General features: G+C 47.3%; 5 protein-coding genes across 5 annotated transcripts in view; 4 read left to right on the top strand and 1 right to left on the bottom strand.

The window, feature by feature from the left end:
- col7a1l (collagen type VII alpha 1-like) overlaps positions 1 to 565 on the top strand; it is a 33,996-nt gene extending 33,431 nt beyond the window's left edge. Inside the window, exon 105 of the mRNA XM_029825331.1 lies at positions 168 to 565. Coding sequence (XP_029681191.1) covers positions 168 to 367 — 200 coding nt within the window. The 3' untranslated portion in view covers positions 368 to 565. The remainder of the gene's footprint in view (positions 1 to 167) is intronic.
- Positions 566 to 2,089: 1,524 nt separating this feature from the next.
- Positions 2,090 to 3,669, top strand: ucn3l (urocortin 3, like). The gene is made up of 2 exons (XM_029825332.1): positions 2,090 to 2,264; positions 2,412 to 3,669. Exon 2 carries the CDS (start codon positions 2,422 to 2,424, stop codon positions 2,875 to 2,877), a length of 456 nt encoding a protein of 151 aa, XP_029681192.1. The 5' UTR covers positions 2,090 to 2,264; positions 2,412 to 2,421; the 3' UTR covers positions 2,878 to 3,669.
- A 469-nt stretch (positions 3,670 to 4,138) lies between these two features.
- Positions 4,139 to 9,629, top strand: copg2 (COPI coat complex subunit gamma 2). Its single transcript, XM_003972801.3, has 23 exons — positions 4,139 to 4,284; positions 4,848 to 4,900; positions 5,043 to 5,123; positions 5,214 to 5,285; positions 5,363 to 5,442; positions 5,561 to 5,636; positions 5,760 to 5,852; positions 5,970 to 6,056; positions 6,233 to 6,390; positions 6,484 to 6,617; positions 6,701 to 6,768; positions 6,875 to 7,063; positions 7,149 to 7,244; positions 7,330 to 7,573; positions 7,654 to 7,729; positions 7,817 to 7,920; positions 8,000 to 8,125; positions 8,196 to 8,264; positions 8,341 to 8,652; positions 8,726 to 8,823; positions 8,922 to 9,060; positions 9,135 to 9,233; positions 9,306 to 9,629. The coding sequence occupies exons 1-23, from the start codon at positions 4,248 to 4,250 to the stop codon at positions 9,434 to 9,436; spliced, it is 2,622 nt and encodes an 873-aa protein (XP_003972850.1). The 5' UTR covers positions 4,139 to 4,247; the 3' UTR covers positions 9,437 to 9,629.
- An 11-nt stretch (positions 9,630 to 9,640) lies between these two features.
- mest (mesoderm specific transcript) lies at positions 9,641 to 18,418 on the bottom strand. The gene is made up of 13 exons (XM_003972799.3): positions 18,270 to 18,418; positions 17,623 to 17,679; positions 12,194 to 12,381; positions 12,013 to 12,092; positions 11,854 to 11,931; positions 11,620 to 11,756; positions 11,461 to 11,519; positions 11,338 to 11,378; positions 11,182 to 11,252; positions 10,998 to 11,099; positions 10,851 to 10,927; positions 10,012 to 10,075; positions 9,641 to 9,930 (listed from the first exon to the last, which is right to left on the bottom strand). The coding sequence occupies exons 3-13, from the start codon at positions 12,345 to 12,347 to the stop codon at positions 9,813 to 9,815; spliced, it is 981 nt and encodes a 326-aa protein (XP_003972848.1). The 5' UTR covers positions 12,348 to 12,381; positions 17,623 to 17,679; positions 18,270 to 18,418; the 3' UTR covers positions 9,641 to 9,812.
- LOC115246697 (zinc finger and SCAN domain-containing protein 20) lies at positions 12,346 to 14,718 on the top strand. Its single transcript, XM_029825872.1, has 8 exons — positions 12,346 to 12,405; positions 12,496 to 12,533; positions 12,596 to 12,732; positions 12,806 to 13,052; positions 13,168 to 13,298; positions 13,382 to 13,624; positions 13,758 to 13,864; positions 13,989 to 14,718. Exons 1-8 carry the CDS (start codon positions 12,346 to 12,348, stop codon positions 14,028 to 14,030), a joined length of 1,005 nt encoding a protein of 334 aa, XP_029681732.1. The 3' UTR covers positions 14,031 to 14,718.
- Positions 18,419 to 18,565: the final 147 nt, after the last annotated feature.

The raw sequence follows: 18,565 nt of genomic DNA, 5'->3' as shown, positions 1-18,565 counted from the left end.
GTTAGTGGGAGGCAATTAAACCGGATTCAAATGTAAAAGTTGCTCTTTTCTGGGAAACGGAAGCCTGTTTATTGCTGCATGAAAGCTTACTGCGTCTGTGGTGTACAGCAGCCTCCATGTTCCCGTTCAGATGTGCTTATGAGATCGTCACCTTCTGTCCCTTTCAGCGGCAGCCCGCTGCCAGGAGCCCATGGCCGAGGGCCCCTGCTCGGAGTACGTCCTGCTGTGGTACTTCCACCCTCGCTCTGGAGAATGCAGGCCGTTTGTGTACGGCGGCTGTGACGGCAACGGGAACCGGTTCTCCTCGAGGGAAGAGTGCCAGAGCTGGTGCGGAGGGCAAAGGTCAAACCAGTCAGACCCCAGTTAGAGCTGGGAGGAGCGCCACGCCCTCTCCAGCTCGATCATCTCGATCCACAGAGAGAGCCGCTTCAGGCGGGGAGACAAGTGTTTTTGTACATAAATGTGTAAAGTGTTGAATTTATTTATACATTTCAAAGCCGTTTTGCTGCAAATTTCAGTGCGAATGTTCAAAACCTTTTTTTCCAAATAAATCCGCTAAACAGAACATTTCTGTGGGTCGAATCGTTCTCTTCCCTTCGTCTGCTTCACGTAAATCACCTTTTTTTTACGTTCTCTCTCTCTCTCTCTGAAATAATTTTTTAAAAGCTGCCATCTCCACCGCCACATATGCTCCCTCTGGCAGGGGGCGTCGTGGGTCAGGCTGGGAGCCAGATGAGGGACCCATGGGGGGGCTGCGGCGGAGGTCTCTCCATCAGCAGCGGCTGGGGGGATTCCTGCACGACTGCACGCGTTTGAGGGTTCGGGAGGACAAGAAGTGAAGTTTCAACGCAGACTTCTTCCCTTTACCTTCTCAGAGCAGCTCCAGGGCTTTGTGTTTGAGCCCGCGTCGTTCCTGTTTCCTCTGAAGGAGAGACGTATCTGTCACCAACTGTCCTCCAGAGAATATTAGTCACGACGCTGCAGGATAATGGACGCCCACGTGCTGCAACGCACCGACGGAGCTGACGTGTTTCTAAAGTTCCACTTCAATGAAGATAAGAGCAAAGAAAAAGGTGCCATCAGCTCACGTCAGAGCAGCAGCTCATTAAACCGCCTGATAATGAATATAAGGAGTGGTCAGAAACCTCCACAGGATGCCTTCAAGTGTCTCCCCACTGCTGGGATTCTAAATGAGGCCGACGTTCCCAGAGTGAGGAATGGATCCGGAATCCCAAGCAGGACGCCGGAGAGATAACACACAACTGGGCAAGAATGTAAAAGGTGCCATGTGGCATGGCTCCAGGTTCAAAGGTATCTGCTCAAGGACACAAGCTGAAATGAAAGAGGGACCATTTAATCACATTCTATGATAATTACGGCTTGATCTCATGATGAGGTTGCTCATTAAAGCTCAGCCCAACACCATCTAATTCTGTCACTCTTCCTGTCCTGTCCTGTCCTGTCCCCCGTGACACTGCAGGTCGCTCTCCTGGTGCTGAGCTCGGCTTTCAACTGCAGTTTTTAATTAAAAGATACAGAGCAGAAACACTCAGACACTTGGGTAAAAAACGGTTAGGCGGTCATTAGTGACTTCATGCTGGTCTGAAAAGTGCTTTTTTGTTATCATTTATATGCGGATGGGTCGGGAAATGCAAATAAACCCTGGATTTTGTTGCACTGTCTGCGTGAAGATGCTTCTGAATTGTACATAAGCTACAACAATGAGTGAAAAAAAGAATCTTCTAGTTCCCTTTATTTGATTCTACTTTTTTCATGACTTAAAACAAGTGCGGTGAGACCTTCGAGTAAGATGGTGAACGTGTATGTTGTGCGTATGGCGTCATAACAGGCAGCATCATTCTGGATCCGAACGGAACAAAAAAATAAAACTGCACCGAAGTAGAATTTATAATTGCTCCCAACACTTCAATTGAATTTCAAACATGTCACACAGAAGTTTTCGTGCTTCTTCCCCGCATCCCGACCAATAGGAAAACTCCCAGCGAGCCAAAATATGACCGTGATGACGTCGTTGCTGGCGTAAGGCTGCAGTTTGATGGCATCTACTAAAAATGAGCGCGCAGGGAATGGACGAGCGACACACGCTGCCGGTCAGACCGTGCGCGCCGCTGACCTCCGCGCAACTTTGATTTACATCGGAATTTCTTATCAGATCTGCACCTGTGAGGATTCCTCCCTTTGTTGCCTTTGCAAACACGCCTTAGTTGAGCTCTTTAAGTGTTTTCTACTGCGCGACGCCGGTGGTAAGTTGTTCTTTTATGGTTGGAGGAGTGAGTTTAAGTTAAAATCGGTGCGAGCAACACTGTATTGCATTGCTTCACCCCTGCATTTTAACATAAAGCCTCTCATTAACGTGCATTAATTAATATTTGACGAAATGTTCCGCGCAGAGGACACAGCATGCTGTCGTCCCTGAAGACCCTGCTGCTGCTCTCGGTCCTGTGCACACCGACCTCCAGCCTGTGTCTGCACCTCTCCGACTACCGCCTCCCTCTCCTCTGCGACGACCACATGGCAGTCGGACTCCCGGGAGACGACGACGTGCCCGGTTACTCCCCCGCGGACGACTGGGCGTCCCTCCTGCAATCCGCGTACCTCTCCCCTTCCTCCGCCGAGTCCAGCCGGGAGAAAAGGACTGCTGCTCCCGCAAACTACCGTTTCCTGAGGCGGACGAAGCTCAGGGGGCAGATGCTCCGCAACAGCAGCAAAGGGGACCGAAGGAGCAGGCTGACCCTTTCCCTGGACGTCCCCACCAACATCATGAACGTCCTATTTGACGTGGCCAAGGCCAAAAACCTGCGCGCAAAGGCGGCCGAGAACGCGCGCCTCTTGGCGCACATTGGCCGGAGAAAGTGACCGAATCAGACAGTTTAAATTTAACAGCCATGACCGGTGTTGGCCTCTCAGCTCGTCATTTCTTATTTTAATCATAATTAATGAGATTATTCGTTTGTGTTCGCGCGGGGAATTTTCTTTTCCACTCACATTGCGCGTAAACGCATTTTCCCTGTGAGGGAAATCAATGCAAATGACTAAACACTGGATTCTTATACGTGTTGTTAAAGACCAATAAATGCTGAAAGCCTTGGCTGATAAATGTAAAAAGTGGACATAAATTCGGGTCTGATCATTTTCAGGTGAGAATGTTTTTCTGTGGAAACCGTTAAAATTGTCCCATTTTGGCTCTAAACTCACCTCAATGTGAGTTTAAGACGTGTTTTTATTATTTATTATTATTATAATTATGTTTTACGTTATTCGTGGTAATAAATTGCAGTAAAGCACTTTCTTTTTCAACAAAAATGAATGTTTAATGTGATTCGTTAGCCCCAGAGTAATTAAATTTTAACTCTTGACCTAAACAGAAGAAAGCATCGATCATTTTTAAGCCCAGTGAAACTTTTTCTCATTCTGTTGCATAAGCACAAGATTAGATTTCATGCATTGTTCCTTTCTTTTTCTTGGCCGCCTCACTTTAATCTTCCAAGCCTCACTGGTCTAAAGTTTATATGATGAAATATATTTAATTTCCCCAGATTCTGCGATGACACGCAACACAACCCAACATGAAAAACAGTAAAATGTAAATGCATCAGAATGTATGTGTTCGTCAGATGTCTGTTATTTTTATACTCAAAATAAAGGATTATTTTTCCTCAAATAAAGCAAATCTAACAAACTACATGCTTCACACATTAATTATGTTAAAGTATTCTTTAACAATTTTATCATTCCATCAATATTGAAAATGTGCAATCTTGATACACGCTTATATATCAAACAATAGATACATGCTTGCATATAATGATCTAATATTTTATTTTCTCAGTCTTTCCAGAGAGAAAACGCAGGGATTTCTTTCATTTACAAAGTGTTATATTAGTTATTTCTATGTATAATGCAGAACAACGCTATTTAAGGTTACAAAGACTCACGAAACGAGACGATCTCGCCATCTGGTGGCATTTGTATATTATAAACTGGTGTGACAGTTACGACTAAAACTAAAGGTTTATTTGGAGGAATTGCTTGGTTGTGTTGAAAGTGACCGTGAATGGAGGAGTGCTGCCCTCTGCTGCTTTTAATGTGAAAAGGGTTATGACGTATTTCCGGGAACGTGGACCGGAAGTGTCGAGTGTTCATTTTGGCGACGTGGAAGTAGTTTGTGCTTTAGGTCGAGGCTGAGAGCATCTATTGCCCTCGTCTACTAACTACATTCTGGCATCATGATTAAAAAGTTTGACAAGAAGGACGAGGAGTCTGGTAGGTTTTAAGGATTATGTCGTTGAATTGTGAGAGTGTTTGAAGAATAGCTGTTTTTGGACCTGTAAATGGAGGATAACTTAGATGCTAGTGTTGAGCTAACCTGTCAGATTTCACCGACCTGCTAATAAATGATAGCTTTGTAGATTTATTATCGTGGTTTCTAACCTTATTTCGCAATTTACAGCATGCATTTAAGGATATACTATGACTGGCACTTGCATTTCTAAAGGTTTCGTTCAATTGTATGGTGATCGCGGGTCACAGCCTTTAGCTTTCCTAGCTAAGCTACAACAGCTGGACGTTTCCAAAGTTTGATATTTTTTCCATGCACACACGAGATAGGTGAAATATATATATGTTCTGCACTATCGTCTTTATTTAAGTTGGGAATATCAAAATGATATTCCTTTGATTAGTGGTAAATATGTATGATCTATATAGGTTGTAGCGTCATCACTACCCCTGACTGCCGTTACATAATTTATATATTCTTAATACTATGGACAGAAAATATTAGGCTTAATTGTTCAGATGTCTGACTCTGTCCATTTGTTATTTAGGAAGCGGGTCAAACCCTTTCCAGAATCTTGAGAAGAGTGCTGTCTTGCAGGAGGTAATATATGTGCCTTATTATTATCATTTTATTTATTTTTTTATTTTAACACAAAACAACACATATCTGCATCAGATTTGTAGATGAACAAATATTTAACACCAGAATTCATGTAGTAAAATAACTAATGCCTTGTTTACAGGCACGTATTTTCAATGAGACTCCCATCAACCCACGAAGATGCCTGCATATTCTGACCAAGATTATTTACCTCCTGAACCAGGTAAAACGTCACGTTACCAGTGTTGTAGTTGAGTATAATGATTATCCAGACAGGAGTTTAATACTTGTTCTTGTGCTGTTGTTAATTTAGGGGGAGCATTTTGGGACCACAGAGGCCACTGAGGCTTTCTTTGCAATGACCAGGCTCTTTCAGTCAAACGATGTAAGAATTCAGCTCCGTATTTGTCCTGTTTTTGTCGAGTATTGTCTAAATCTGTCCTCATTGCTGTTTTTCCCCAGCAAACCCTGAGGAGGATGTGCTACCTGACCATTAAAGAGATGGCCAACATCTCTGAGGATGTCATCATTGTCACTAGCAGGTCTGTGCTATATTCTTCTTTCTCAGCATCTTTGCTAACTTTAGCCCTAAACTGTGAATAGAATATTGTTGTGGGGTCTGGTCTGTTATGCTGTTAATCTTTGTGTGATATTTTACAGCCTAACTAAAGACATGACTGGGAAGGAAGATGTTTACCGGGGACCTGCCATCCGAGCCCTGTGCAGGATTACAGATGTAAGTGTCTCGTTACTCCCTTTTTCACGTTACAATTACTTTTTAATTTAAAGCAGAAACACCGTAAATACCAACTTTATCACCAGTATCGTGTGGATAAGTAGTCTCTTTTCTGTCACACAGACGACCATGTTACAAGCCATTGAGCGATACATGAAGCAGGCTATTGTTGACAAGGTTCCCAGTGTTTCCAGTTCCGCCCTGGTCTCCTCTCTGGTAAATACATGTCCTGAGTTTGACCACATGTGTTTGGGTTTATGGTTATGTCGACGTGTTTAATACCACATTACGTCGTTCTTTTTACCGGGTTAAATCACGTCTGTTTGTGTTCAGCACATGGTGAAGATGAGCTACGATGTGGTGAAGCGTTGGGTGAATGAAGCTCAGGAGGCTGCTTCCAGTGATAACATCATGGTCCAGGTAGGTGGTACACCTCGCAGAAAGACCCCGCGTCGTGTGTGTAGGTGTGGGCTCAATAGACCGAGAGGTTTGGTTCAGGCAGAGGGGAACAGAAGTCCAGTCTAAGCACGTAGATATTGTATGTTTACTGTGTAGATGTGCTACTTGACCAGAATGCTGTTTTTTTTTCTCCCCAGTACCACGCTTTGGGTCTGTTGTATCACCTCAGGAAGAACGACCGCCTCGCTGTCACCAAGATGCTCAACAAGTTCACCAAATCTGGCCTAAAGTCTCCCTTTGCCTACTGCATGCTGATCAGGATCGCCAGTAAGCTGCTGGATGAGACCGAAGCCGGGTGAGCAGACCTGCAGCAGTCGGGTGGCACGCCGGGGATGTGTGGACACGGAGGGGTTGTTGACGGTGTTTTCTTCTGTCTCTGTGTCGTCAGCCACGACAGTCCTCTGTTTGACTTCATCGAGAGCTGCCTGAGGAACAAGAACGAGATGGTGGTGTACGAGGCTGCGTCGGCCATCGTCCACATGCCAAACTGCACTGCCAGGGAACTGGCTCCTGCTGTGTCCGGTCAGAACACAAACGTTTGAATGATGAGAAGGAACCTTATGTAGTCGTAAAGGTTTGAGCTTTGTAAATTGTGTTTGTTGCAGTGTTGCAGCTCTTCTGCAGTTCCCCCAAAGCAGCCTTGAGATATGCTGCAGTCAGAACCCTCAACAAGGTAGCGCTTCATTAAATATTGCTTATTTTTAACGAATTTGTTATTTCAAAGTTAGTTGCATGCAAAGTGTTCAGAACACACCTGTAATATTAATTACGTCCACCAGGTGGCCATGAAGCACCCATCAGCCGTGACTGCGTGCAACCTGGACCTGGAGAACCTGATCACTGACTCCAACCGCAGCATCGCCACGCTGGCCATTACCACTCTGCTCAAGACGGGCAGCGAGAGCAGCGTGGATCGCCTCATGAAGCAGATCTCCTCATTCGTGTCCGAGATCTCGGACGAGTTCAAGGTCGGAAGGAGAAGATCACCATCTCGTCTGGTTGATTTAGTTTGTGCTGCAGTTCCTCATCTGTGCCGGTCTTTGTGTTCCTCAGGTGGTGGTGGTGCAGGCCATCAGCGCTCTGTGCCAGAAGTATCCCAGGAAGCACAGCGTCATGATGAACTTCCTGTCCAACATGCTCCGAGATGACGTAAGTTTACTGAGGTGGCGTCGGATTTGCTCGCGTCCTCCTCAGCGATGAGTCACGTGCGCTAAAGCGGATCTCTACCCCGCAGGGCGGCTTCGAGTACAAGCGCGCCATCGTGGACTGCATCATCAGCATCATCGAGGAGAACCCGGAGAGCAAGGAGACGGGTTTGGCTCATCTGTGCGAGTTCATCGAGGACTGCGAGCACACGGTGCTGGCCACGAAAATCCTGCACCTGCTGGGCAAGGAGGGCCCGCGCACCCCCCAGCCGTCCAAGTACATCCGCTTCATTTTCAACCGGGTGGTGCTGGAGAGTGAAGCAGTTCGTGCAGGTAGCGTGACCCCGCTAACGCTAGCATCTATTAAATGCAACCATTGTCCCGTTCCCTCACATAATCTCTCCGTCCTCCAGCCGCTGTCAGTGCTCTGGCTAAATTTGGAGCTCAGAATGATGATCTGCTGCCGAGCGTGCTGGTCCTCATGCAGAGGTAGCCACGAGCGTTTGTTTCCTGCTGGTTTTTGTTGCTCTTCGAAGAATGGTTCACAGTGTAACTCAAACCCGGCTCTCCCTGTAGGTGCATGATGGACAGCGACGACGAAGTGCGCGACAGGGCCACCTTCTACATGAACGTGCTGCAGCAGAAGCAGAAGGCCCTGAATGCAGCCTACATCTTCAATGGTAAATAAACACACACACACACACACACACAGGGTCTGTGTAGATATCAGGTTGTGAGTGTGTCTTCTGCCGCTGTCAGGTTTGTCCGTCTCCATCCCTGGCCTGGAGAAGTCTCTGCACCAGTACACTTTAGAACCTTCGGAAAAACCTTTCGACATGAAGTCTGTCCCTCTGGCGACCACTCCCATCACAGAGCAGAAGACTGGTACGGCACCACACTCCCGCTGTTGAGTTTGATGTTCTGTGTATCAAGAATTTGCACCTCTCATTCTCAGAAATCGCTCCTGCTGCCACCAGCAAGCTGCCAGAAAAGTTGGCCCCGTCGCGGCAGGATATCTACCAAGGTCAGCCGGTAGCCCTGTCGTCAGGTTGAAGGTCACAGCCTTCACAGACTGACCTGTCCCCTCTCGTCGTTAACAGAACAACTGGCCGCCATCCCAGAGTTCCAGGGTCTCGGCCCGCTCTTTAAGTCCTCCGATCCGGTGCAGCTGACGGAGGCCGAGACCGAGTACGTGGTGCGCTGCATCAAACACACGTTCGCCAGGCACATGGTCTTCCAGTTCGACTGCACAAACACTTTGAACGACCAGCTGCTGCAGAAGGTGCTGGTGCAGATGGAGCCGTCGGAGGCCTACGAGGTGATCCACTACATCCCGGCCCCCAGCCTCCCCTACAGTCAGCCCGGTTCCTGCTACTCACTCGTCCGCCTGCCTGATGACGACCCAACAGCCGGTCTGTTGCTTTTATACACACACACAACGATTATGTTCTCCATTATCCGTCTTAACCCATCGTCTCCCTTCAGTGTCGTGCACGTTCAGCTGCACCATGAAATATCTGGTCAGAGACTGCGACCCCAACACAGGAGAGCCCGACGACGACGGTTACGACGACGAGTACGTGGTACGTGAGAACGCCCGCGCGTGCAGGCGGCCAGATCGGTGACCTTTGTGTCCGGGCGCCGCTGTAAAACGATCTTCCTCACCTCTCGTGTGTCTCAGCTGGAGGATCTGGAGGTGACGGTGGCCGACCACATCCAGAAGGTTCTGAAACCCAACTTCGGGGCGGCGTGGGAAGAAGTGGGAGACGAGTTTGAGAAGGAAGAGACATTCGCCCTGGCGTCCGTGCGGACGTTAGATGGTACGATCAGGCCGCGGCTCAAGGCTCGTATTCGATGTTCAGCGTGTGGACCGATGTGTGTTTGTGTTGTACAGAGGCGGTGGGGAACATCATCAGCTTCCTGGGGATGCAGCCCTGCGAGCGCTCCGACAAAGTTCCCGAAAACAAAAACTCGCACGTCCTCTTCCTCGCTGGTGGGTGTCTGACTTCGGCTCTTGTGGTTGCGCCCGCCATCGTTGCGCATTCTGATGTCTCTCTCGTCTCAGGTGTGTTCCGGGGGGGTCACGACGTGCTGGTCCGCGCTCGCCTGGCGCTGGCCGACGGCGTCACCATGCAGGTGACGGTTCGCAGCAGCGAGGAGACGGTCGTCGACGTCATTCTGGCGTCCGTCGGCTAAATCGTGCGGCTATGTCACTTTTTTTTGGGTCTATTTTCGTCGTCTCGCAGCTCAGAAAGGAAAATTAGAGCAACAATTATGCGTGAAAGTCAACCTATAAAATCTTTTATCACTTTTCTTTCCACTGTCTAAAGGTCCTCATGTTCTCTCTGAAACACAGCTGTTCGTGTTAATAAACGCTGTCAAAGTACAACACTCGCGCTTGTGTATAAAACTACTTTTATTCAAAGAAAAGTTAGCAATTTCATTGAAATGTAGAAAATCATAGAAAACCTGTTGGTGCAGCTGAATGTGACACTTTGCACTTGAAGAATCAAAACTAAAGATGCACACATCACTCCATCAGAGCAGCACTTCCTTCTCCTTTGGTTCCCCCTCAGAATGAGTGGATAAAGTTGAAATACGCGTTGAGGAAGCCGGTTGGATCCTCCAGCTGAGGGTAGTGGCTGATATGTTCGTCCAGGATGGTCAGTGTAGACCTCTGGACCAGCTGCCTGCAGGAGGCGACATTTCAGTCATAATCTGCTGAAGAGCAAATCTGTAATGTGTGTCGGTGGTAGTGGGGGAGCACCTACTGGTAAAGTCGAATGAATTGGGGATGGGGGTTGACTGGGTCCAACGGGCCATAGATCATGTGCACTAAAGGACAAGAAGGATTGTTGTAGCTAAGTGAAGCGATTTTATTTATTTATTTTTTTTAAATCTGTCACCATATGCTGCCTGTCAGGTCTTTTAAGATAAAGAAAATGTAAGGTGGGTGGTGGGATTAGCTCAGTCACTAAGTTGCCAGGCTAAGATACAGAGGACTCCCAGTTCAAGCCCCAGCATGGACAAAACCACAGAGACTGCCCTGAGAGGTGCATCAGGACACACAATAACCAGCTGGCAGCACGTGCACTGCCCCCCACCCCCCAGGCTGGAATCTGGCTGATGCTGAGTGCTCACTTCATGCCACAACCTGGTAGATGTTCCCAGCTAGGTTAGGTTACCCTAACTACCTTTTGTTCAAAAGCTACTTAAGTCTTGTTCTGCTGGACAAGATATATATTCAGTCATGGTTACATACATATATAAAACTAATTTGCATTTGCATTGAGAACATAGTTCAAATGTCTTTTCCTCCATCTTGTGGCCAAACAGTGAACTGCACCAAGCCTTTGCTCCTCTGCCCACTTCCCAAAAATGAAATATGAAAACTGGTTTTCGATTCTAGTGCACACTTAAGACCCAACCCCCACTCTCCTCCCCTGAACTCCAGATCACAGATGGACCACGAGGCTCCTCCTCGTGGGTTAAGCAGCTTAGCACGGGAGGCACACTATTCAAAGCATTTGAGTTAATACACCTTCAGGAAGTGTTGTCTTCGCCCGGAACAGAGCTTCTCAGAGCTCTGATGACGCAGCGGTGAACTCACATGGTACAAATGTGGACGTGAGCGCGCCCACCCAGCGCTCTCTGTGTTTGAGCCTCTGGTTGATGTACTGCAGAATACTGAAGAGAGGAGGAGAAAACATCAGGAGGTTGAACGGAACCATGAATTCAAAGACACACACACACACACCTGTCCATAACCAGGTTTCCGTCATTGTAGCGTATGCTGGACCACATGTCCCAGAAGTCAGCGTTGGTGGGCTGCGTGTACGGCCCGAAAACTTCTCCAATCCTGCACGCCAGGGGAAAACAATGTCAACATGGCGGCGCGTCGACATCCTGGTCCTGACATCCAAGAACTGCAGTTCTCTCACCCCTTTTGGAAGATCATGAAGTTGGTGAGACGCGTGAGAAGCGGAGCCAGAAAACTGGAATCCTTTAGAAGCTTTAGGAGAAAGAGGACACCAAACAAGGTCTTTTACGCAGTCCCTCCGGAGCAGGAAGATAAAACATAAAGGTGGGAACGTTACCGTCTGCAGCAGCCGTGGATGATGCGTTTCTGGGAATAATCCTGTTGGGAAAACAGAAAAGGCTCAGAATTCCATCCACGACAGTGACGGGGCATTGTTACTCTTCAGAATCGTGCAGCATACCGCCATTAGAAAGACACAGGCTGTTGAGAGTCAGGTGACCGGTGCGATTTTGGTCACTCCTAGTTTATAATGCACAGCAGAGACGCCGCCAGAGAGGAGAGGAAAGACGTTAGCAAATGCCTCATTTACCAAAGTGGTTTTCAGCATCCACAACCATACCTATACAGCAGCTCAAGAGCGACGGTGTCTCCGTAGTCGTGGGAAATCAGGTTGACTCGCTGGTTGCTGAGCCCCAGGTGAGCCACCAGGGCCTCCACCACACTGGCCTGTTCAAAAATGGAGTACTTGTGCGGTCGCTGGGGTGGCAAAATGTAGAGAGGAAGAGAAACATAAGAAACACAGACCAACCTTATCAAACACAGGCTTTATGGCTGCCCTTAAAATAGGACTCACAGGTTTGTCACTGAAGCCAAAGCCTAGGAAATCCAGCGCGATGACCCGATGGAAGCGCAGCGCGAGCGGTTCCCAGATCTGTACGGAAGAGGCACATTCATCCTTTTTCCACCCCCTCAACAAAAGCAGCTTAAAACAATCCGAGCGTGCTGAAGATACCTTGTGCCAGTCGTAGCTGGAGGTGGGGAAGCCATGTAGAAGAATAAGGACATCCGAGCTTCCCAGAGCTCCATAAGAGTCTTGATCAAAGATAAGAGGACGCGCGTGAGATAATAGAAGTGCAAAGTACAAAGGTGGTGGAACGTAAACTGACCCCTTGAAACTGCAACTGCCCTCTTACCTCTGTAGAAGATCTTGTTGCCCCTGAAGTGGAAGACGTCCCCGGCGCTCTGCCACTTCTGCAGGGCAGGTGAGAGCTGCGGGGGCGGGATGTGGAGGTAGACCGCCACCAGCGGGATGCAGATCAGGCCGACATGAAGCCACCACTCTCTCATGTTGAGCTCAGCGGTGGGGTGGTCTCATTCCTGCCTGCAAGACCCCAACACAAGGGAGGTCACATTTCCCAAACAGAAAAGCAATATTTATATCTGTGCTGGGTGCGTCAGTGAAAATAGCCCGGACTGAGCTAATTTTAGTTATTAGGCTAAAGGTAAGTACAGGCGCTACTGCAACAGCCGGAGGTAGAACCAAAGAGCTTCGTTCCACCTGTGGGGCATCGCTAAGTTGCTCTTCCGTCCTCCAGAACCGGACGCCCCGTTTCCTTCAGGTACTTTAACCTCCTCGCCCCGGTTCTCGGCGACACCTCCGAGTACGTGGACGAGGACGGTTCCCCCGCCGACGCCACGTCGCAGCCGCTTGTGGAAAAGGGTCCCGACGTGTGTAGGTTGAAGGACGGTCAATTGGACTCGGAGGTAAAGAATCCATCGGGTGAACGTGTCGTTTCTCTACCCAGACGAGCAGGGCGGCCACTTCCTCCAGGCTGACCTGAGTAGAAAGACGCCCTGGTCGGAGCAGGAGACGCGTACCCTGCTGGAGATCTGGGGCGAGGACCCCGTCCAGCTCACGCTGAAAGGTTCCCAGAAGAACCGCCACGTGTTTGAGTACATTTCCGAGAAGATGAGCAACCGAGGGTACTCGCGGACCACGGACCAGTGCTACTCCCGCATCAAGCGGCTCAAATACGGCTTCCTCCATGAAAAGTGAGTGCTGTTTATTTTAATTCCCAATTTTTTTTTGGGGGGGGGCTTTTTCACGCGACGCTCCTTGCGTGTCGCTGGTGGAGGTTCATTGTTTTAATCTTTTCGTTGGATGTAGGCAGGATTTTACATTTTTCAGCGAGATGGATGGAATTTTCAGGAAGCAGCTGAAAGTGGACGACTCGGACTCGGACTTGTTGGTGCCAGAAGAGGCAGAGGAATACGGGGCCGAGGCTGAACTCGGCAGAGGTGAGATTTTAAATTGAAATAGAGGTGATATTTGAGGGTCAAACCAAATAAGCTGTGGCTTCAACCCCATTTCATGGCTGTAGCGACAGCAAGTGCTCAGTGGATGCCGGAAAATTCCAAGCAGATCTGGACGGACAGCGAGACGGAGGCCCTTCTGAACATCTGGAGGAGCGGAGACATCCAGCAGATGTTGAAGGGCTCGGCGATGAACAAACAGATCTACTCGCAGGTGTCCGAGCTCATGGCCAGCCAGGGTTTCCTGCGCACTCCTGAGCAGTGTCAGAACCGGATAAAGAGGCTGAAGGCTAATTTCCGGAAGGGAGAAGGTAGGTTCCTCCGTCCTCTGTCAGGGGTGACGTTCAGGCGGTCTTATCTGTGTTCAAGCGGCGTTGTCTTGCACGCGCGCCAGTTTTTAAAGCTCGTATCAAACCAGCGGCGGCTTTTCCCTGTCGTTTCCAGAGGGGAGAGACAGGAATTCAAGTTCTTTGACCAGATGGTGCAGCTGTTTGGCAACAAATACGTCATCAACTCAGAGCCTGTGGCCGAAGACGCAGACGACGGCGCAGGTAAGAAGTCGCATCGCTTCAGCCCAGACGCCCAATGATCTGGAATTCCATCATTTTAAGTAATTATGTCAGTGACGCACACACTCATGGACGTGCAGCACTTTTAAAACCGTGTTCTCAGGAGACCCGACGCAGCCGTTATGAAGACAAATGGGCCGTGTCCTGACGGCTGGGGGAAGTGTTCCGGTTCACTGGGATTTGTACATATTTCAAAGCCATGACAACCAGGAAGCTCAGGGCTCGAGGAACAAAACTGAACTTCTGATCCTGACTCGGTGGGAGTCACACAAAACGTCCTGTTCTGTCTCTGTATTTTCTTTGCTTTTAAAAGGTCTCACCGGGCACCGCTCTGTCACAACGGTCAACATCTGGCCACACATCTGTATTTAACATCAGGTCATCAGCGTCCAAGAACTACAGAACCCACTTTTCTATTTAGCTCTGCCAATTTTTATAGGATTACTTTTACATTTGCCTTACAAAATATGGAACGATGATCTGGAGTGGAACACTCGATCCCAATGAACTTTTAAATTTCCTGCTTCACTTTTCTAGAACAGTGTAAAGCTCGAGTGAACAGAAAGTTTGTACACACACGGATTTTACTTCAAGCTCATCGTAAACTCTTGTCTTTCCAAAGTATGGCGACCAGACTCCAGAGACAAAACTCTTTTTTTTACCAAAACACGCAGTACATTTGTTTTTCCATAATCTACTCAGATCTTCTCTTTTATACAACTTGACTTTGTATAGAACTTTATTTATTTAAATTATTGACTTTGTTCCTTTAAACGTTAATGTGACATTTTCGACATGTTTTGTTTGACAAATAAATTAGTACTGTTAAAATCGGGGAAAATGTTCAGTCAATTCTTTAAAACTGACATTATTCCATTTCCTGTTCTGAGGGAGCTGCTTTAGTAGGGGAATTTGCCCCAGACGGGGTGGGAGGACCTCCAAGGGTGGCTGGAACTTGGCTTTGCTGCAGGAGCTTTGGGTCAGCGTGGATGCGCCTGCACCTGCAGGACGCCACCAGGAAGCTGTGGCAGGATCCGCCTTTGATGGAGGCCCTCCTCATCCAGAAGAGAAGGGCGGCGCCGGGATCACCGGACTCACCCCAAACGTCTTAAATGTGAGCGCACTTATCGAAGATGCACTTGGGTGAATATTTAAGAAACAAAAACCGTGTTAAGAGTCATTTTCGAGTTTGTTCAGACGTCGGACAGCGAGGAAGTTCTCCAGATGCGTCGTTACGCAGAAGCTGCTGGAAGGAGCCGAAGTCTTGTGAAGAAAACTGGTGTCAAGAGTCTCTCGTGGGGCCTGAGGGTGTAGCTCAGGTGTTTCAACATAGGGCTGTGCTTCTGAAGGTTCCCGGTTCAAATCCCCTTTCCTACTTTTAGTGTAACGAGTGTCCAACTTGAATGTCAAAAGTCCCATGAGGACATTGGCTCCTCATCTCCGACGGCCTGGTGGGAAAGAACGCAACCGTAAGTCGCCAGTGGTGCTGCCTCTGGTTCGAGTCCTGTCTGTGCCTGAGGGGGTTGAGGGAGGGGTCCGTGTCCCCTCCCAAAGCCCTGGGTCCATAAATGGAGGGAGTTACGGACCATGTGATGGCCAACAGCTGGAATTTTACACCACCCTGGGAGTTGATTAAATAATGCATGTTAGCTTAGCATGATTACAAAAGGAGGGCGAAGCTGGACAACTTTGATTATGTTAAGGCCTTTCACTTTTCTGACTTTTTGGATGGAGGCATCACATCAGATTAATGAGACTGAAATACCATTTGAACACACGATTAACATTGCTTTTTTAAAAAGGAAAGTAAACACACCTATTATTACCTGGTTAGCAGGTGACGCTAATTAGTTCAGCAGACAGGTGAATGCTCTAATTTCTTCCATTAGCACTTTTGTAGCATCTGGTTGACTCGAAACACTTGTGTGCCTCATTGTGTTCAAATCTGGTGTTATTGTGCATGAAGTGTTATATCAGAGACAGACACCAGGATGATGCAGCTACCATGCCCTAGCCGTATGGACAGACGTTCTCAGTCCCAGAACCTTACAGTTCTCTCTTTAACTTTTATACAAATCAAGTTCTGTTCTGTTCCATGAAAACACACTAAAACGTGCCTCGTCTCTTCATCACAGACAAACGGTGAAAGACCCAAAAACAAAACGGACGCGGCTCAAAAAGGTAAACAAATCTTAAAGCACAAACGCTGCAAATACATTCTTCCTCCATTAGAGACAAGTCAGAGTGAGGTACTAAAAAGCCTTAAAACAGGATGTAACTTCTGTATTTTTCTTTTTTTAAAGTGCATATATTCGCTTGCTTTCAACACAGTCTAACTGCAGTGTTTAGAATTCTCTGTTTCTGATAAAACACACCAATTTCCACGGCGACCAGACCGTCTTAGCTGCTCTAATGATATGCAAGTTAAAGCAAACGTCAAAGAAAGTTGATCAACTACGTCGCAGCAATCAGAAAGAAGCTAGGAAAGCTAAATTTCCACCGTTAAGCCTAAAGGTCCAGCTGAGAATCCTTCGTCGCCGTTTGCTCTACAGGAAGGTGACATGGGGTCACTCGAGTCTATAACATGTTGCATGTTTCCCCCTGACGAAAGATGTCAGAGGATGCACAGCTTCTTCATGCAACAGTGAATAGTCTTATCTGAGAGGCCTGATAAATGTTCTTATCTTTAAAAAGAACATGAATCAAACTAATACAATGACTTCCCAGTCGATATAAATATATATAAAAATGTCACGGCCGTGTGCATAAGAGCATGAAAATGTGTGTGTGTGTGTGGACTTTGAGCTCATGAAAATGTGCCACCTGTTTACAGGTAGAGACAGAGGTGGTGTCCTGGACACTGACAAAAATAAAATGTTCTGTTCAACATTAACAGCTGCTAAACACTGTAAATCTCATCGAATCTACAGAGGGAAAGGTCAAACAGTCACGTGCAACACACACACACACACACACACACACACACACACACACACACACACACACAGTAATTGTGACTATGTGCCTCTGCCCTGGCCCTTCCTGCCCCAAACCTCTAATGCCTCTAATATACATTTAAGAGCGCTCCAACACCAAAAGCACCTCTGTCTGTGCTGTATTAGCTTCCATAGTTGCTGTCCAGTGCTGAAGTTAATCTATTCCAATAGTAGAAGTAGTAATACATTACATAGTCCCCTTAAATCAAAGCTCCTTTGATATTTAAGATTAAACTCCAAGGTATCGCCTACGTCTTTTTAAACTTATGCCTGATGCCCTTTAGCAGATAGAGGCTAATCAGACCTTCAGCTATGAATAAATATACACTTGTCAGCATGTTGGGGGGGGTTCATACTCATTCATACCCCCCACCGCGCTCCTAAATTTAGCATCAGTCGCAGATGCGTAACGTCCAAATAACCCCCAACGCGTTGCACAAGTGGCACAAGAGAGTGGCACAAGAGAGTAAATAACCTTTAAAAAAAATAGAAGTCTGGAGGAAAATTTAAAAAGAAAGAATATTTCATGCTGCACGTGAGCAGCGGTGCCACGGACTCAATGCAGAGTGGAGTTATTCAACATAGCAGGGTTCCACGTGGTTAAAAAGAAAAAAAAACACACACTGATAACAGAAAAACTGAGTAACAGGATAAATGACAAGGAGAGAAATCTGAAATGAGCGAAACAAGGAAGGGAGAATGGAAAAGGACGCAAAACGAAGACAAGCAGGACAAAAAGGGCACCTTTATTTCCCGCTGCTCCACAGATTTCTCCCAGATCTGCTGGTCGTAGGCGCCGATCTGGAAGCAGAACAGGAGAAAAGAGGATTAATGATGAGGATTGAAAGATCCTCCATGTCAGATAGACCGCCGGTCTTCAACATCATCCTCGTCATCGTCCAGCCAAACTCCAGGTGTTGTTGCACAACTTCACAGCCTCACAATTTATCTGGATGAACCAGAATCAACTTATTTAGTGGTAAGATCATTAAACATGATCTTTTAATCTTGGTTTACAGCCTTTGGAAACTGCATGGATGATACAGTTTAGGAGTCCTTATCAGTCCAGTTGGAGCTAAATCAGGTCTCAGAAGAAGCTGGATTGTTATAATTATTATTGTTATTGTTATAATAAGGGCGAATACATACATTGGTCTCTTCTGGAAGGACAAGCTTATAAAACGCATTGCTACTTTCGCCTTTTACACACTGAAATAATAAAAAAAAAAAACCTGCTGGGCCTTCAAATAAAGCAACATTAATGTCCTTAATAAGGCGTGAATATGGCTAAATGGTTGATTTGAAATGAGAGGGCGGCCAAATCGTAAAACTCTATGATTCTAACACAAGTTACGGGTATTTTTTCATTCAGACAACGTGGCGGTACTTACGGATTTATTTTGACCTGCCACTCGTAGACCTTTGCTCAGCGTTTAAGCTGCTGCAGACATTCCGGTAGACAAAGATGAGGAAAAGGCACCTGAGACGTCTCACTCTCTCCCTACTTCCGGTTTCTTTGACCTGAAGAGTGCACCAAGCGAGGTGGGTGATTTTCCTCGTCATTCGTCATGAGGCTACAGAGCGAGTCCTCTCAACATGACACAAAGCTCTTTGTTTAAAGGGCGACAAGACGGAGACGCGTAGGGGGAAATATCGCCCTCTATCAGCGCGGGTGTGTAATTACATA

Source organism: Takifugu rubripes, chromosome 18, assembly GCF_901000725.2.
Source record: "Takifugu rubripes chromosome 18, fTakRub1.2, whole genome shotgun sequence".
Lineage (NCBI taxonomy): Eukaryota > Metazoa > Chordata > Actinopteri > Tetraodontiformes > Tetraodontidae > Takifugu > Takifugu rubripes.
Note: the sequence above shows the minus strand (reverse complement) of the source record. Positions and strands in the feature narration are given on the sequence as shown.

Coding starts and splice junctions, on each gene's coding strand:
- ucn3l (XM_029825332.1), top strand. CDS start 2,422: ATGCTGTCGTCCCTGAAGACCCTGCTGCTGCTCTCGGTCCTGTGCACA.
- copg2 (XM_003972801.3), top strand. CDS start 4,248: ATGATTAAAAAGTTTGACAAGAAGGACGAGGAGTCTG. Junction 4,285..4,847: donor CAAGAAGGACGAGGAGTCTG/GTAGGTTTTAAG, acceptor TTTGTTATTTAG/GAAGCGGGTCAAACCCTTTC. Junction 5,286..5,362: donor GGCTCTTTCAGTCAAACGAT/GTAAGAATTCAG, acceptor GTTTTTCCCCAG/CAAACCCTGAGGAGGATGTG.
- LOC115246697 (XM_029825872.1), top strand. CDS start 12,346: ATGTTGAGCTCAGCGGTGGGGTGGTCTCATTCCTGCCTGCAAGACCCC. Junction 13,299..13,381: donor CGAGGCTGAACTCGGCAGAG/GTGAGATTTTAA, acceptor TCATGGCTGTAG/CGACAGCAAGTGCTCAGTGG. Junction 13,625..13,757: donor TAATTTCCGGAAGGGAGAAG/GTAGGTTCCTCC, acceptor TGTCGTTTCCAG/AGGGGAGAGACAGGAATTCA.
- mest (XM_003972799.3), bottom strand. CDS start 12,347: ATGAGAGAGTGGTGGCTTCATGTCGGCCTGATCTGCATCCCGCTGGTG. Junction 11,757..11,853: donor TTGGCTTCAGTGACAAACCT/GTGAGTCCTATT, acceptor TTGCCACCCCAG/CGACCGCACAAGTACTCCAT. Junction 11,100..11,181: donor TTCATGATCTTCCAAAAGGG/GTGAGAGAACTG, acceptor CCTGGCGTGCAG/GATTGGAGAAGTTTTCGGGC.